General features: G+C 53.3%; 1 protein-coding gene across 1 annotated transcript in view; it reads left to right on the top strand.

The window, feature by feature from the left end:
- Positions 1–2,709: 2,709 nt before the first annotated feature.
- The window catches only part of SHC3 (SHC adaptor protein 3), a 97,882-nt gene continuing 86,091 nt past the window's right edge, over positions 2,710–14,500 (top strand). Inside the window, exon 1 of the mRNA XM_043567139.1 lies at positions 2,710–3,241. Coding sequence (XP_043423074.1) covers positions 2,786–3,241 — 456 coding nt within the window. The 5' untranslated portion in view covers positions 2,710–2,785. The remainder of the gene's footprint in view (positions 3,242–14,500) is intronic.

The raw sequence follows: 14,500 nt of genomic DNA, 5'->3' as shown, positions 1-14,500 counted from the left end.
GGTACGGGCTTCTCTCTTGGTGCACCCCCACCCCCACCCCCTTGGCCATCATCTTCCCGGCCAGTGAGGTTTTATTGTACCAGTGTGTCCTTGGAATAGTAATCACCCTCTTTGGTTATAAATGTTCGTATATGCAGTAAATGTATATTACTATTATATTTTGAAACGGCCAATTTCCATCCACATGGCTCATCATAATAAAAGAAATAAAAATCTCCTGTTGGCTAAAGGGTTAACCGTGTAGCTTTCGATTTTTTTTTTTTTTTTTTTTTTTCCTCCTTGGCGACTCAGAACGTGCAGCGTGCTGGATGATCCTTTCACAAAAAGAATCAAGGGCGAGATGCCTGGGGTTTGAATGTGCGTTTGCTGTACATTCATAATAAATGCCGAACCGCATGGCACATTCATGGCTGCTTCTTGCTTGTAAATGAACTGCTGAATGAAAGTTTTGGGACTCAGCTCACCTCCAAGAGAGCGGTCCCTGTTCACACCGGTACCTGAACCAACAGTTCTTGAATTTTCTTGAAAAACCAGTTTTTTCCTCTGTCCGTGACAGCGGTGCCTTCCTCCATGCATTTTGTAATCAGGCTGGCTTTTCTTTCTTTCTTTCTTCTTCTTCTTCTTTTTTTTTTTTTCCCACACTGCCGTTGGAATAAAGATCCCGCCTTTGATTGAAATGGAATCTTCCACTATTGAGCAAGCCTTTGTTGAATGAGTCATCGGGGCGGCTGCTCATTGGCTGAGGCCGCTGGAGCCAGGGGATTGCCTGGCACCGGCTGCAGGGCCCGGCTTCATTCACAGAATCACTGGCTCACTGCTAGCCTTTCCATTCACACAAACAGCATCTCATTCACATTTTGCTGTTTTTGTCTGCTTCTAATGAAGAGCGGGGTTTGGGAATGATAGGGCGCTTTTGCTTCAGATTTGGGGGGGCTCTGCTGACCACCACAATCGGCGATGGGGTGTGCACTTGCCGTTGCTAAGCGAACCAGGGGAAGGGCCAGAATGAGTGCCCGCGCCCAGGGAGGGAAGCGGCGGCCGCCCTGCGTGCCTGCATCCCAGCGGCCGGCCTCACCTGCCTGCCAGGAGCCGCCCCACCTGCACCTGCTCCATAAAGCTCTGCAAGGCTGGGTGCCTCGTGTGGCACATGCCTAGTCGTGGGTGTGAGAAGGCAGGGCGCTAGAGAAGGCAGGTGAATTCATTTGCTTGCACAGAGTTGCCTGGAAATTTGGACAGGGAGGTTCCGCTGTGTCAGGTGGGTTATCTCAATGCATGACAGAGACCGGCAGGGCCCACGGTGACAGGGCTCGGCGGGCGTGAGGCTCGCCGACCTTCTGTGGGGCCGCCAACGCCCTGTTCTCCTAGCTGACAGGAAGGAGGCCTGCGCCTGTCCGTTGCAGCTGAGTCTGACTCCTGAAACGGATTTGCTGTGTAACCAGAGCAGCTGTATATTTTTTTCTTCCTTACTGCAGGGTTGCAAAGCAGCAACAGAAGACACACTGAAATGTATCTGTAGCGTTTGGTAGACATTTTTCCAGACCTTGAGCGCATTCAGTTGGGATAAAGCGTCAAGCCCAGCCCCCTTTCTGGAATGGATTTCTGGAGCCGGCTGCCATTCCTGAGAAGTCCTCTTCTTTTCTGGAAGTAGGTTTCCAACCTAACCCCAGCTGAGAAGGGCTCTGGTCATTAGCAGGGAAGGCATCCTGCTCTGTGCAGAAGTCCCTGTGCAGATTTGTCTTTCTTTTTCTTTCCTTTTTTTTTTTTCCGGAGGCACTGCATTGCCACAAAGGCACTTGTCATGGCTGCTCTGTTGACTTGAAAAGAAAAAAGAAAAACCCAGGAAATCGGTATTTTGTGTTCACCTGGGGGTGAATATTCTTTTCTTTTCTGCCTTTTCAAAATTAAAAAAAATTTTTTTGGCTATTTACCAATTTCTGCTGCTTTCCAAATCAGAATTCATGAGGATCCGCTGAAGATCTTATTCTTAAAAAGGCTTCGTCACATTTTAACGCATGGCTCTCAGATCCTTAGGGGCTCACACCGAGGGCTGAACTGCGGGGGAGGGGGGCGGGGGGGGGGGGGAGGTGGGGGAGGGTGGGGAGGAGAGGAAGCCCCGGGCTCAGAAGAAGGGATTTCAGAAAGTTCCCCTGACCGTCTGAAGGGGCTGCACTGACCTCTGGCACAGATGCTGAGTCCGGACGGGGGGTTGGGGGTGGGGGGGGGGAGGGGGGGAGGGGATGGGGAGGCCAACAAGCAAAGGTTGGAAGGAAATGTCTGGAAATGTAGAAAAGGCAGTCTGAGAATTGATTGGCTCTAGTGTGCTCTCAGTGGGTGTATGTGTGTTTTTTTCCCTTCTTTTTTTCTTTCTTTCTCTCCTTTTTCTTTCTTTTCTTTTCCTTCTTTTTTTTTGTACTTATTATTATTATTATTATTATTTTGTGCTACAGGAAGTGATTTGCAGCGTTCCCTGGGCCTTTGTTGAGAAGGGTCTCCTCTGGAGTGAGTCACGCTCTCGCAGTGCGCAGCCCGAGCCGCGGGGCGCTCCCCTTCGGAAGCGATGACTGGAGCAGCGCGAGCGTGCCGCCCTCCGCAGCCGAGCGCGGGGCCGGGGCTGCGCGGACGCGGCGGCGCGGGCCGCTAGCGGGGAGGCGGCGCCGCTGTTCCCCCTCCCCCCCCCCCCCCCCGCCGCCGCCGCCGCCGCCGCCGCCGTCCCGGCCGCCGCGTCCCGCCGGGCCGCGCTCGCCCCTGCAGCGCCCGGGCGGATGCGGCCGGCCCACGGAGGGGCATGCTTCCACGCACCAAGTACAACCGCTTCAGGAATGACTCGGTGACATCGGTCGACGACCTTCTGCACAACCTGTCGGTGAGCGGCGGCGGCAAGGTCTCGGCGGCGCGCGCGGCCCCGGCGGCGGCCCCCTACCTCGTGTCCGGAGACGCGCTGCGCAGGGCGCCCGACGATGGGCCGGGCAGCCTGGGCCACCTGCTCCACAAGGTGTCCCACCTGAAACTCTCCAGCTCGGGCCTCCGCGGCCGCTCGGCGGCCAGGGCGCGGGCGGGCGCGCGGCTCTCGGGCAGCTGCAGCGCGCCCAGCCTGGCCGCCCCGGACGGCAGCGCGCCCCCCGGCCCCGGCGCCCCGGCCATGCGCGCCGCCAGGAAGGGCCGGCCCGGCGACCAGCCGCCGCCGCGCGCCCCGCACGCCAGCGACCAGGTGCTGGGGGCCGGAGTCACCTACGTCGTCAAGGTGGGTGCGGGCGCGCGGGCCGCGGGGTGGGTGGCCGCGGAGGCCGGCAGGCGCGCGCTCCTGGGCCAGCTCTCGGGGCCGCGGGGACGGGGCGCTGCGGGCGCGCCAGCTGCGTACCCGTGGGGAGAAGGTTCGCCACGGGGGACCTCGCTCTGGCCTGCTTTCTCCTGGGGTCCGCTCCTCTGCCCACTCGCTGCGCCATATGTCCGGCCAGTGCCCCTGTGGGCACGGGCTCCTGTCCCGGGGACGTGGGCATCAGGCCCCGGGCAGTGAGCACACTTGGGAGCGCCGACCGGCCTGCCCTGGGAGATACGGGGGCGGCAGGACTACTTCTGCTGTGTCTGCCCCAAGAGGCAGGCTGGGTGCTCTGGCTCCCCCCCAGCTCCCAGCAGTGCAGGCCAAATGCTGGCTTGCTTTATGTAAGCCGCTGGTGCTCCCTTCCCCAGCAAGGTCTGCCTCGCCTTCCATACCTGAGGGTTCTGATTTACAGCAGCAGAGAATTGGGGACTCTTTTTCCCTGGGGCTGTAGTCTGCCATTTAAATAGGCCAAAAGGGGCTGCGCGTGGGCCTTGGAGCTAGCAGCTCCAGATTTTTCCTTCGACACAAAGAATTACACAGTCGTGCCCAGTGTGGTCCATAAAATTCCTCCTTTATGCAAGTATTTTATGCTGTTAAAAGAACGAATACCCAGCACCTGTCGGTTGGCCTGCCACAGGCTCCCGGCCTCCAGCCTGTTGGACGGTGGTGGGGAGCCATCACTGCGCTCTACAGCTGGGCCACGTCCTCCAGCGGTGGGGGGGGAGGGCTGAGCAGGCAGGCCCCTCGGATGCATGGCTGCTTGTTTGGAAGGGAACGAGACACACACGGTCTCCACGGTGTTGTCCAGCACACCGAGAGACCCGCAGGGCGTCAGGCCTGCACATACAGGCTACAGATTCAGTTTAACAATCCAGCAGACACATTCTCGGATAAAATGTTGTATCTCGGCAGTTTGGGAACCAAAATATTAAAGGAAGCAGTTAACTGTGGACTGCAGTTAACTGCCTAAAAAGTACTGACAAAGGGCTGTTGTCCCCGGTGTTAAAAATAGGGCCCCCTCATCCCCTCGAGGCTGCTTTTAAATCGAATCTTCATCTCACCATATGAAAATGGATTAATATATGTTGAGGGATGCCGATCAGCTTAAAATATGCACGTCTTCTTGAGTTTATGATAAAAGACAATGGTTTTTCTTCTTGTAGTCCCTCTTCAGATTACACAACCAGGAGCCAAAACAAAAAGAAAGAAACAAACAAAATAGAAACAAAAAACCCTGACCACTTTGAGGTGAACTAGCAAGCACTGGAGAATATTTCTTCTAGTGCGTTAATATAATTGCTGTCTAAGAAGCAAACAAACAAACAAACAAACAGAAAAAACAAAAAAAAAGAAAGAAAGAAAGAAGAGAGCTTATGTTTAAAACAGACAGACCTTGGCAAAGCCAAGGTACCTATCGTGTGGAACAGAGAAGATCGTTTTCAAATGGAGAGAGGATTCTCAAACTTCTGTCTTTAAAGTTTTCCTTCAAAAACAGATCATTCCCTTTGCTTGGGGCTTTGCTCTTGATTTTTGGAGAATGAAGGCAGACATCTAGTTCTAAAGGTCAGTCATGACTGGACTCAGATGAACATAGCCCACCAGGTCAGCTCTGCCGGGCCGTCTTACGGCTGCGACAACTCCAGCATCAGCCGAACTCAGGTGGACGGAAGGCTGGGTCTGCCCCAGCCTCTGGGTTTGGGGGTCACTTTATTGTGCCTCCAGTAAGTGGCAGCAGTGCCCTGGGGGCACCCAGTGCTTGGTGCCATCGCCTGGTTCACCGTGAACGGTGGTCGTGTGAACATAAGCTCAGGCTTCCCCGGAGAAGTTTGGAACCACATAGCAAGGAGGTCAGATGCTAAGGACACTTTCTCGTGCACACGTTTGACTTACGTTATCACGTGGCCCTCTTGTTGGTCCACGCTTCCTCATTGCCCGTGTTGTTGAGTTGAACGTCATGGACGTATTTTCTTGAAAAATCACAAAACTGAAAAAACAATCGTAACGTGATACCGTTTGCTGATTTGCGAATAGTTTTATCAGTCTCTTGGCTTTACAAGATCTCGGGGACAGAGAGAGGTAGTCTCTAGTATATGACTGTACATTGCTTGTAAATCTAAAGGCTGTGAATTTGGGGAAGGGTTTGATTTAAATTTACTTCTTAAATTTTTTTTAATGTTTGTATATTTTTGAGAGAGAGAGAGAGAGAGCAAGTAGCATAGGGCCAGAGAGAGAGGGAGACACAGAATCTGAACCAGGCTCCAGGCTCCGAACTGTCAACACAGAGCCGGACGTGTGGCTCGAACCCATGGATCGCGAGATCATGACCTGAGCTGAAGTCGGACGCCCAACCGACAGCCACCCAAGCGTCCCAATTTAAATTTATTTCTAAATTAAGGACCCCCCCCCCAAGTTTTCCTAAGTTCTGGAAAATTCATTTGCTGTACGATAGGTGTTGCCCCCTTGTAGAGACACCTGCTACGACGCTTGAAGATATTATATACGAGGTTTGTTGTTTGAAGATATTTCAACTCCATCTAGTTACCTGGGAGGACAGCCTGGAAGGGCAGGAGCCGGGTGGGTTTGACTCACCTAGGAAACATCAAACTGTGTGAACAGCAGTTGTAGGGTTAATTAATGAAGGGTATGGGATTGAAAGACGGAGAAGGTGCCTGGGAACAGGAGCATTCAGAACGTAGCAAGTTGAGTTAGACCTGCACGTGTCACCACCAAGCCTGCCGCTGATATGGCTCCCGGCCAGACAGAGCAGGGAGGCTCCTGCACACGAAGCCCCCGGGGTCTGGGTTTACGCTGGGAGGCCTCCTGGCGGTGCTCGGATACCCACCTCAGGGTGCCCAACCCTTGGCTTTCTCTTTTGGTCACACAGCAGCAAAAGACAATGGATATTTTCGTGACAGTTCCATTTTGAAACTACTTTAAACTTGGACGAGAAAGGCCCATAGAAATTGTGTCGCTTATGCTGCTGCCCACCTTAAAGTTCTACTGTCTGAGAGTCCAAGCCGGCTTCGTCTGAGTGCGCCTGGGGGCTGCCACGGGTCTCTGGCGGGTTCTGAGGCGATGTTTGCGTGCTCCACGCACGGGCCCACAGAGTGAGCAGCTTAGGAGGGAGAGATAGGCGTGAACGGGAGGGGGGTTGCTTCCTTGTTTTTTAAATTCAAATTAGTTAACATACAGTGCAGTCTTGGCTTCAGGAGTAGAACCCAGTAATTCATCAATTACATACGACACCCAGTCCTCCTCCCCACAGATGCCCTCCTCAATGCCTGTCACCCATTTCGCCCACCCCATCAACCCTCAGTTTGTTCTCTGTATTTAAGAGTCTCTTATGGTTTGCCTCCCTCTCTGTTTTTATCTTATTTTTCCTTCCCTTCCCTTATGTTCATCTGTTTTGTTCCTTGAATTCCACATATAAGTGAAATCATATGATATCTTTCTTTGACTTATCTTGCTTAGCATAATACCCTCCAGTTCCATCTACACTGTTGTAAATGGCAAGATTTCATTCTTTTTCATTGCTGAGTAGTATTCCAGTGTGTGTGTGTGTGTGTGTGTGTGTGTGTGTGTGTATACCACATCTTCTTTATCCATTCATCCATCGATGGACATTTGGGCTCTTTCCATACTTTGGCTATTGTTGATAGCACTGCTATAAACATTGGGGTGCGTGTGCCCCTTCGAATCAACATTTTTGTACCCTTTGGGTAAATACCTAGTAGTGCAATTGGTGGGTCGTAGGGTAGTTCTATTTTTAGTTTTTTGAGGAAGCTCCACATTGTTTTCCACAGTGGCTGCACCAGTTTTCATGAGGGAGTCTGTTGCTAAGGAGAGCCGCTGGCCGCCGAGAGGAGCCTTCTAAAGGCCAGCACGGCCCACAGGTTAGCCCTGACCCTGCCTGATGGACAGCTGCTCCCTGTGGGCTAGCGACACGCCCCAGGGTCCCCAAGAGACGGGCCCTCCTTGTAGCACATTACACCGCAGACTCAAAACAGGGAAAGAAGTGAGCACATTTAGGACCAACCCCACTGCCCACGACAAGGATTGGGGAGCCCAGGTGAGGAGCTCACCTCGGGGGCTCACCTGGACACCGAGACAGGAATTGTGTGCCGGGTCCCTCGGGTGGCCACAGATTCCCGTCCGCTCTTCCTGACAGTCCGAGTTACCGGCTGTTTGCAGGAGAGTCCAACAGCCCAAGAGCTACTGACTTTTCTCCTCCTGTGCGGGGCTGTGCTTCTCTCGGAATGAAGCCTTGTTTTTACGAGAGCTCTTTAAAAAATTATTTTGTTTGTCCCATTTGTGAATCTGATGATATTTAGGGCGGTAGAAATGATTCGTTTTATTTATAAATGTTCTATTGCTCTTTATTGATGGTCTTTAGAAACTTCACTTTCTCTGAATCTTCTAAACTGTTATTTTTTCCACTTGCCTCAGTGTCTATAAAAATACCTTAAATCTGGGGCACCTGGGTGGCCCAGATGGTTGAGACTTCAGCTCAGGTCATGATCTTGCAGTTTGTGGGTTAGAGCCTCACATAGGGCTCGTTGCTGTCAGCCCGTCAACGCAGAGCCCGCTTCGGATCCTCTCTCCCCCTTTGTCCTCTGACCCTCCCCTGCTCGCGCTCTCCCCCCAAATCAATAAATATTAAAAAAATATTTAAAAGATACCTTAAATCTGCGTCGTCTCCGTGCTCTCCTCCTGTGACACCACGAGCAAGGGCATCACAGAGCTCCTTCAGCACGGCCGCGGTACATGATCGCCGTGCGACTGACTGGATTCCGTTTTAATTCTAGATTAACAAATTGTTGTCTGATGTGCAGTGGAAACTTGAGAGTTGATTTTTTTTTAATGTTTTTTTGTTTGTATTTGAGACAGAGAGAGACAGAGCATGAGCAGGGGAGGGGCAGAGAGAGAGGGAGACACAGAATCCGGAGCGGGCTCCAGGCTCCGAGCTGTCAGCCCAGAGCCCGACGCGGGGCTCGAACTCACGGACCGTGAGATCGTGACCCGGCTGAAGTCGGACGCTCAACCGACTGCGCCACCCAGGCGCCCTGAAAGTTGAATTTTTTTTTTTAATTGTTGAAAATCTCATAATATGTGGCTTCCATGTAAATATCATCCAAGTGGTTTGAAAAACAGTTTAAGAAATTATTTTGAGATTAAGAGGCAAAATTATTAGTTTAATCTACAAAGCATGCCATCTGTCTTTTTATGTGACACAAGTATAGCCAGTGTGTTATGTGCGTGTGCCCCGCACACCCACACACACTGTACACACAGCATACACCACACTCACACCACACCCCATACACGAACTTACCACACACCATTTACACACACACAACACACACAGACATACATCAGATGACTTGTGATGACTTTGAAAAGGGGCTGTTTTCTTTCTTGTTAGAAAACATTAAATGTCACGTTTCCAGAAATACCTGATCACTTCACTTGTTTTGTATTCGAGTCTAAGAGAACGGTTCTGGGGAAGATGAGCTGTTGCTCACGCTGGAATCCTGTAAGGAGTAGACGTGTGTCTTCCCCTCGTCTCCACTGCATTTCATCCCTGTGTGTCTGTCTTCTTTGTGAGGAGCACGAGCCACGTGTTGTGTGCACACAGTCCTGGTAATGGAGGACGCCGGAGGGTGGGGGGGACCGTGCAAGCCCACGGACAGTCTGGCTTTCGAGCCGGGAGCTCGTCCCCAGGGCGTGTGGCTCCCACAGCCTCACCTGGACACACCGCCTCCGCCCGACACAGCCTGGGTGGGGCCCGGACGCCCGGACCCCGAGCCCCCTCGGGCCCCTCCGCGGTGGGGCTCCAGACCTCCCCGTGCCCCCACGGGAGGCAGAGGGCGTGCGTGGAGGCCCGGCCCCCGTGGGAGCCGCTGCTATCGTGGCATTCCCCGTCCCCACGCCTCCAGTGAGCGGCCTGCACCGCGGTGTCTGGGCCTCGCTCGTCGGGGTGGACACGGCCGGGCCCAGACCCCAGAGCGCCGCTGCCCCGGAGGTCTGGTGGCTTCCGAGGAAGTACGGTGAGGACTCAGCCCTTTAAGTGAAAACCGTCAAGGACCAACGACGTTAGATGGAATGATTTCGTTCAGAAGTCCGATGGCTTCGGATGAGATGGAGGGAAAAGACCAGTTGTGCGTATTTCCTGAGTAAAGAACAAAAAGAAAAATTTGCATTTCAGCGTAAACGTTCTGCAGTATGCAGTGAATAAGGAATATCTTCTGGGGGGGGCTTAAGTACAGGGATGGCCTACCGAGCGGCTGGGGGTCCCCCGTGGGGTGCGAGCACCTGACCGCTGGTCCCGCACGTGCGGAAGTACTGACTTCCAGTTGAGGCAGAATCACCACAAACTGTTCGTGCCTCCCCCCACCAGGGCCGGGACAGTGGCCGGGATGTGCCCCGTCTATGCCTCCCCCACCAGGGCTGCTGGAGCCCACATTACGAAATATCTCCTATAACCCTAGTTTTCGAAAAAAAAAAAAAAATTCTGAAATGGGTCGTTGTATTTTCCCCGGGGCTTTTTCAGCATCTAGTGAGGCAAATATATATTTTCACCCTTTTTCTGTTAAATGGGGTGAATCATTTATCTCCGTAACATACGTGTCTCAGCTTCCCGACTGAGCGCTCTCTGCCACCGGCTTTTGTTTACAGAAGTCCACCCGGTGCCTCGTCAGGAGACACACACGTTCCTGATCGGCCCTCGAGCTCGTCTCTTGCCCCCCAGGCCCCAATACTGCAGCCGCAGGAAACCGCTGGTTTCCCCCCCAAACCAGCGGCCCCTCTGACCTTCGCTCAGTCTTCCCGTCTGGGCCCTGCTCTCCACCCCGGCTTGGCCTTTATTCTAATGATGCTCTGGCAGCCTTCAGGACCCAGGGCTAAGGAGCTCTCCGTGAGGGCCCCAGGGCTCTGTGCATCTAAAGAATGAACCCACCCCTGGGGCCCCTGAGAACCCAAGAGAAGTCAAAAGGCACCTGCTGTCAAGGAAGTCACTCCTGAGGGGGGTTCCGCATGTGACAAGGCCACCAGCCACAGCTGCGGGGACAGTGAGCCGCCAGCTCTTCCCAGGACCTCCCTGGGGACAGAGCCTGTGATCAGCAGGGAACAGTGGCGACGGCGGTCAGGTGGCTGTGGGGCGCCGCGGAACGTGAGGGAGCAAAAGGTCAGGAGGGTCAGGACGGTCAGAGCAGAAGGTCAGGAGGGTGACCCGGGGCCTCTTTATGCGTAATTGGCTATTAAGAATGTAAGTCCAAAGAGGCACATTTTGGACTCTGTTCTGGTAAAAAAAAATTCCTGGGTAATTATTCTTTCTGTGAACTGGCACGAACAGAACGCCCACCCAGAGTCCGCTAGAGCTGCTCTGCGGATGGGCAGCGTTATTAGCAGCCCCGAGGATTCTCTTTAAAGCTAATTACAGGAAGGGTTCGATAAGAGAAGCAGCTTTAATGAGAGCCGTGAGTGGTCGTTATGGAGGTTAAATATTGTATAGCTTGACGTCAGCAGGACGTGTCCACACAGAGGGCTAAACTGAGCACGTCCGGGCGCCCCCACCTCCCGGGAGAGCCGGACTTAGGAAACAGAGCGGGGGAAGCAGACGCAGTGAGTGTTTCTGCGGCTCCCTTCGTCCCTTGCCTTGTGAGGGGATCGTCACTTCGAAGGAGGTTCGGGGCTATTTTCCAAAAGGAATGTATGATCCCCTCAAGCGGGAGAAGATGCTGCATTTTAACAAGACAAAATTTCGGGGGCGCCTGGGTGGCTCCAATGGGTAAGCGTCCGACTTCGGCTCAGTTCATGGTCTCACGGTCCATGGGTTTGAGCCCCGAGTCGGGCTCTGTGCTGACGGCTCAGAGTCTGGAGCCGGCTTTGGATTCTGTGTCTCCCTCTCTCTCTCCCCCTCCCCTGCTCACATTCTCTCAAAAATAAACAAACATGAAAAGAAGTTTTAAAAAAAGAAACCTAAAAAAATTAAAAAGACAAAGTTTTGTGTTCATTAAGGTGCTGGTGCCTGGGGAGGGGCGAGCGGGCCTGGAACTAGCAGGAAAGGCTTCACGGAGGGCAGGGGTGTGTCCAGAGCCCCAGAGACTGACCAGATGTGTGCAGGAGGGGGCGGGGGGATGCTCAAGGAGGGAGGGTCGGAGCAAGAAATGCCTCGGAGGTGACAGTGGGCCCGGCGTCGGCCCAGAGGGGGAAGACGTTCCACGCAGACTGGCCCGGGTCAGAGGGGCACGAGACATCAGCCACCTCCTGTTGGTGGCCGGGGCTGCGACCCCTTGGAATTGGGATGCTCCCCATCTACTGGAGGGGCCGGTCGGACGCTGTCCCTTCTGTCCCTCGGTGGCTCGCTGGTGCCTGCAGAGCTGATCTCCTTCCTTACCAGGTGACAGTCCCGAGGGTGTGTGGCCCCCTCCTCCTTTTCTCTAAGCTGATGTGTCTTCCTCGATACTTCCTGCGTTGTCTGAGCCGCTCACATTCTAGCTGTGGACGACGCGGGAGAGACTCGGCTCACGGACGGAACGTGGTGGAATTGCGTTCGGGCGTGGCTCGGTGCATATTCTATTTTTAGAGTTCTGTCCTGTCCTGCGGAGAATTGGGGCCTTGGTTCGCATGCACCTGCAATGGCGGGTCTGTCCGTCTCTGCCCAAGACACAGCTGCTCCTTGTCTCGAGAAGGTGGGTAGGGCTTGCCCACGGCTTGTCCACTGTGGCCCGAGCCACACTTCCTTTTATTAGAGGGCTCAACGGAGACTCACCTGTGCCACCCACCCTCCCCCCACTGCCTCCCGCAGGCCACCCCCGACTGTCACGAGCAGCATCGGCCTCTGTCAGAATCGCGGTTGAGAAGCCAGCGGAACTGTCCCTGGGAGTTATGCCACCCCTCACACAACGTCCCATAACGGACGGGGGGTGGGGCGTGGGGCATGGATTGTGGTGCGTTCACACCAGGCGAAAACGTGCAGACGTTTATTTTTTTATTTTTTTATCTGTATTAATTTTTTGGGATGAGCACTGGGTGTTGTATGGAAACCAGTTTGACAATAAATTATGTTTTAAAAAATTTTTTAAAATAAGTATGTTTTTTAAATATTTATTTATTTTTGAGAGAGAGAGAGAGAGAGTCAGAGCATGAGCAGGGAAGGGCAGAGAGAGAGGGGGACACAGAATCTGAAGCAGGCTCCAGGCTAAGAGCACAGAGCCTGACACGGGGCTTGAACCCACGGTCCATGAGATCATGACCTGAGCCAAAGGCGGATGCTCAACTGACTGAGCCACCCAGGTGTCCCAATTAACATTTTTTTTTAATGTTTACTATTTATTTTTGAGAAAGAGAGATAGGACATGGGCAGGGGAGGGTTAGAGTGAGAGGGAGACAGAATCTGAAGCAGGCTCCAGGCTCTGAGCTGTGAGCACAGAGCCTGATGCGGGGCTCAAACCCATGAACCGTGGGAGATCATGACCTGTGCTGAAGTCAGATGCTTGACTGACTTAGCCACCTAAGTGCCCCAACATGCAGCCATTTAAAACAGAGAATTCGAGTCCCGTTATGGTTGACTGGAAAAGATTTTCACGAGAAACAGGAAGAAGAGCATGACGTAGCAATGTGTGTGCGACATGAGCCCATTCTCGGGACAGGGACAAGTACAAAAATGCATGTACGTGCCCACGGTCATAGTGGGAGCCTCCAGCAGCCCGCCCGAGCCGTTCGTGGGCTTCGCGCAGAAAATCAGCAAGGATACACAAAACTGAGCAACAGTCAACAACAGGATCTAGCGCTTGGTTGCACACGGACCACTCGCGCAGCCACAGCAGAATAAACGTTTTTGTCAAGGGCCCGCGGAACAGCCAACAAGGCAGACCCTACCTGGAGCTGTAGGACACATCTAAGCAAATTTAAAGGAATCGAAATCCAGAATGGATTCAAATTAGAAATTCATAAAGAAAGGCAACGGGAAAACCTCCCAACACTCGGAAATTAGGCAACAGGCCTATAAAGGACAAAGGACAAAGGAGACATTTCAAAGGAGAGGGAACAATCTACAGAATTGAATACAGATGAAGGCACAGCGTATGAAAGTTTGTGCGCTGCGCGTTCCGACGGAGCAGGGAGGGGCATTTATGGCACCGAATGCTTACGCTGGAAAAGAGAAAATGTCTCCAACCAATAATCTAAGGGTCACTGAGGAAGAAGAACAAGACAAACGGAAAGAAAGCCTCAGGAAAGAAAGAACGCAGGTAAAGGCAGAAATCAATGAAGTGAAAAACAGGAAGTCAATAGGAAAAAAAAAAAATCAATGAGACATAAATCTGATGCTGTGAAAAAGAAAATCAATGAGATGGATAAGCCCAGCGAGACTGACCAAGATAAAAAGAGAGAAGGCCCAGGTCACCACCGGCGGGAACGAAACGGGGCTGTCTGGACAGATCCCAAGACGCCTTCCGAGCCAGCCCGGCCCTGTTCGCAGCCTTTCCAGGGCAGACGCAGCTGACGGCTGCGTCCTAGGAGCAAGGAGAGGTGGGCAGCTCCGGGCAAAGGGCCTGTGGCGCTGCGTGGACGCAAAGCCAGGCCCCCCCCCCCCCACAGTGCTGTCCAGTGCACCAGAGGCCCAGGACTGAGACCTGTGGCCCGGCGGGTCTGCAGGAAAGAAGGCTCTTGGCCCCCAGCGCACACAGGGAGCTGAGCGGACCCTCCGGGGCCATCGTGTCCAATAATCTGTTTGTTTATTTTGTGGGGGATGGGTGAAGAGAACCGGGGCCCCAGGGGAGAGATTGCATGTTCCGGGACCAAGCGGCTAGCTCGGTGTCAGAGTGAGGACAGCGGCGGTAAATGAGGACACGCTTGAATAAAAAGGGCTGGTCAGCTTTGCCTCCTTCACACAGCAGCTGCGACGCGGCTTTAGCTGCAACACCAGCATGTATTTCTGGAGTATTTCTTCCCCCTTTCCCTTCGGCTTTGAAAAGCAGATATGGCCAATCGCACTGCTGTGATTTTCAGATGAGACTGAGCACAGTGGTTTCCTTTGAAGCGAGCCCCGGTCATACTTCCTCCCTGTGACTCAGCGTCCTCGGCGTGCGCGAGACGGGTGACACATGCCTGCAGCCAGCATTTACAAGGGCTTCCTGGCTCCTTTGATAGAAGCCTATATGGCACTTGTGTTAGTATAAT

This window comes from Prionailurus bengalensis, chromosome D4 (assembly GCF_016509475.1).
Source record: "Prionailurus bengalensis isolate Pbe53 chromosome D4, Fcat_Pben_1.1_paternal_pri, whole genome shotgun sequence".
Taxonomy (NCBI): domain Eukaryota; kingdom Metazoa; phylum Chordata; class Mammalia; order Carnivora; family Felidae; genus Prionailurus; species Prionailurus bengalensis.
This window is presented reverse-complemented; position numbering and strand designations above follow the sequence as displayed.